Raw genomic sequence first — 3176 nt, 5'->3', positions numbered from 1 at the left:
TTGATTTTAAAAACTGAATATTGAAACAATTTTTTTGGTCCAATGAGGCAAGTTTCTTGCTTTAAATACTGGTCTTTAAATAAAAAAAGTTTAATAACTTTCCATAAAAAGCTTGTTTAAAAATCAAGAATCATCATTTTTGTAGAAAAAATTTGATCAGAAAAAACGAAAAAATTTCAAAATACGTCTTTTTTTGAAATTTTAGTATAGAAATGGGTTGTATTTATCTAAAAAAGTTAGCTAAGGATAGTTTTGCATCCATTTTATAAAAAATAAAAATTTTTCATTTTTTTGATTTTTCGAATTTTTTGAAAAAATGTCGTAACTTTCGTTCAAGTTAATATTTTTTAATCGGATAAGGCTATGATTTTAAGTTACGTTAATACCTAATAGACTGCCAAGTTTCACTTTAATCGGTTAAACCGTTTTGAAGTGATGCGCGAACAAAGTTTTGCATACAGACAGACAGACAGACAGAAATTTTTTTTTACATTTTTCGAATTCTCATGTCTCAAAACAAAAAAATATATAAAAATTTTCAAGCTTGGAGCATTGTACAGACAGAAGTCTGATTTTATTAATATAGATTATTAATTGATCCTTCTTATTCGTGAGGTTTTTCCCTCCGTTTTAACGGAAATCAGCTTGTTTTATTTAAATATTTCCGCCTTCCTTTTCAAAGGATTAAACCAAGATTTAACATCGAATGAAATCGCGGATCTTACGCCTGCGCGTAAATAACGTAACTCCGCACGTAACATGCCTAACTAAACGCGTGGGAAATTTAAATCTTCCGTGTGGAAGGTAAGTACTAAAATTAAGATCATTTTTATTTTAAAAAATTTATTATGTTCATTAAATTGATTAATGTTGATGAAAAATTAATATTCAACAGTACACTTATTGAAAAAATCTTAAACATTAAACTTTTTTTAGTGTTACATTGTTTCATTTCAATACTTTTAAGAAGTATTTGATTTGAACAACCATATTGTTTATTAAGGAAGTTCTATCGTATGACTAAACTAGTCAAAACAATAACCATTTTTCTCTGATTTGATTCACGTGGTAAATTAGGAAATCTGGCAACACTGCAAGTTACATTGTGTACATTGTCATTAGCTGTCATTAGCTGTTGTTTTGTATTTTCGTGTAATTTATTTGAAAAATGGGAAAAACTGAAAATTTTACAGGAGAAAGGAGTAACAAGTTTTTTTTTAATGGTAAAAGAGTCAGGGAAAAAGTTTTTCGTAATAAATGTCGTCTAAAAGAAGAAGGAAAGAAACTACAAAGTATGCCTGTTACTAAACGCAACGAAAAGGTGGTTTCTAACCTTAAAGAAAAGGGAAATATTTCCAAAATTTTCGAAGTTGAAGGTCGGCGAATAGTTCACATAAAAACTCTTGGGGAGCAAATGATTTGCGAAAAGTGCAACGCTGTTTTGTCTCTATTAGACATCAACGACGAAAAACGAAGTGGATTAGCTTCTACCTTTTATATTAAGTGTCGTTTATGCGAAGTACTTAATTGTGTTTCCACTGATAAGCAGCACAAAGTGGTTAATCAGAAAAATCATTTCGACACAAATACAAAAGCTGTAATTGGTAAGTATATTAGTGATTTCTATAAAAATAGATAAATTATGTAAAATTCAATTACATGTTCTTTTCATAATTTTGTGTACAATTTTCAAATTATGTTTTATATTGTATCTTCTTATTGTGAATAACTAAAAAATTACTTTAACGACAAGAGTTATTTTCATTAATAATTGCTTTTTCACAGGTACTCTTAATAATGGTATGGGCAATACTCATTTGAATTGACTTTTAACATCACTGAATATTCCACCTTTGAACTGGAATACGTTCAAAACTCATGAAAAGGAAGTCGGAAGAGTTGTTGAGGAAATGGCACAAAAAAGTTGTAAAAATGCGACTATTGAAGAGCGACAAAAAACAATAGATAATTCCGATCGATTAATGCCTATGTTGTAAGTAATAATGATATAGATGATTAAATGAAAAATAATCATTGGGCATAAGTGACAGTTTATAAGAGAAAATTATGCATCTTTCACAATATTTATAATTTAAGAAATTTTTTATATTATTTTTTATTTTAGATTTTTATAATACGCAATGATTTATTAAAAAGTCCCTTTTTAGAAAATACGTATACGATTTCGTTGTCGATCGTTTTTTTTGTAACTTTAGAATTTTGTATTTTTTTATTCTAAACAAAATCTTAAAGTTACAGAAAAAACGACTCAGAGTTTAATGTAATGTATTTTCATTTGTGTCTTTTAATTTGATTTTTACAAACTCAGTTATTTTTTATTTTTACTTTTATTTTACTCTGTTATTATACAGTATATTTATAATTTACAAAAGGTTTTTTTATTTTGCAACGTCTGATTAAATATTGAGGCTGATTTTTATAAATTAATTGTACATTGTAATTTCGATAATTTTTAAATATTTCGTATTAAATAATACTTAAGTTTTGAAAAATTTCATATTATAGTCAATAATTGATTTAAAATTTATTCTCAGATTTATTGATTAACTTTACACTCCTCCATCGATGAACAATAAGATACATATTTTGAATGTATTTATATAATCGTATTTATCTATGTAAATTATTGTAAATGTTGCTTTTGATCTTGTAATAAATAAAAATTGATCAGTTATTGTGTTTTATGCTTTAAAAGACCTGTCCACTTAAATAAGGATTTCATTTTTCCGGATGCGTTTCGAATTATTCAAGATAAAATCAGAGTTGCGTCAGAAAACACAGTACGAATAGCCGCGTCCTTCGATCAGGGTTGGTTTACAAGAGGCACGGGAAGAAGTTATGACAGTCTTTCCGGTACTGGCGCTCTCATAGGTTTTTTCTCCAAAAAAGTATTGTCTTATATCACTCTGAACAGAAAGTGCAAAATGTGTGATCTTGGTCATTCGCCAGACGATCACGATTGCAGGCTGAATTTTGAGGGAAGCGCAAAGGCTATGGAGCCAAAAGCCGCTGTTCAATTGATAAACAACAACAGTATTTTGGATGAATCTCATGTTCAAGTCGGCATTATGATTGCCGATAATGATAGCAGCTCCATAAGTGCTGTACGAAGTACCAGTAATCATGAAATTGTTAAACAAGCGGACAAAAACCAT

At 28.5% G+C, this 3176-nt stretch overlaps 1 protein-coding gene across 1 annotated transcript; it reads left to right on the top strand.

The window, feature by feature from the left end:
* Window positions 1-1108: 1108 nt before the first annotated feature.
* Window positions 1109-2341, top strand: LOC122506382. Its single transcript, XM_043618520.1, has 2 exons — window positions 1109-1604; window positions 1786-2341. Exons 1-2 carry the CDS (start codon window positions 1169-1171, stop codon window positions 1824-1826), a joined length of 477 nt encoding a protein of 158 aa, XP_043474455.1. The 5' UTR covers window positions 1109-1168; the 3' UTR covers window positions 1827-2341.
* The last annotated feature ends 835 nt before the right edge of the window (window positions 2342-3176 follow it).

This window comes from Leptopilina heterotoma, unplaced genomic scaffold (genome assembly GCF_015476425.1).
Source record: "Leptopilina heterotoma isolate Lh14 unplaced genomic scaffold, ASM1547642v1 Lhet_414, whole genome shotgun sequence".
Lineage (NCBI taxonomy): Eukaryota > Metazoa > Arthropoda > Insecta > Hymenoptera > Figitidae > Leptopilina > Leptopilina heterotoma.
The sequence above is the reverse complement of the archived record's forward strand: the minus strand, read 5'-3'. Positions and strand labels throughout refer to the sequence as shown.

Bases quoted from the DNA above. Each gene is read 5' to 3' on its own strand.
- LOC122506382 (XM_043618520.1), top strand. From the start codon at position 1,169: ATGGGAAAAACTGAAAATTTTACAGGAGAAAGGAGTAACAAGTTTTTT. The intron at 1,605-1,785 runs GTAAGTATATTA...GCTTTTTCACAG, and splicing joins AAATACAAAAGCTGTAATTG to GTACTCTTAATAATGGTATG.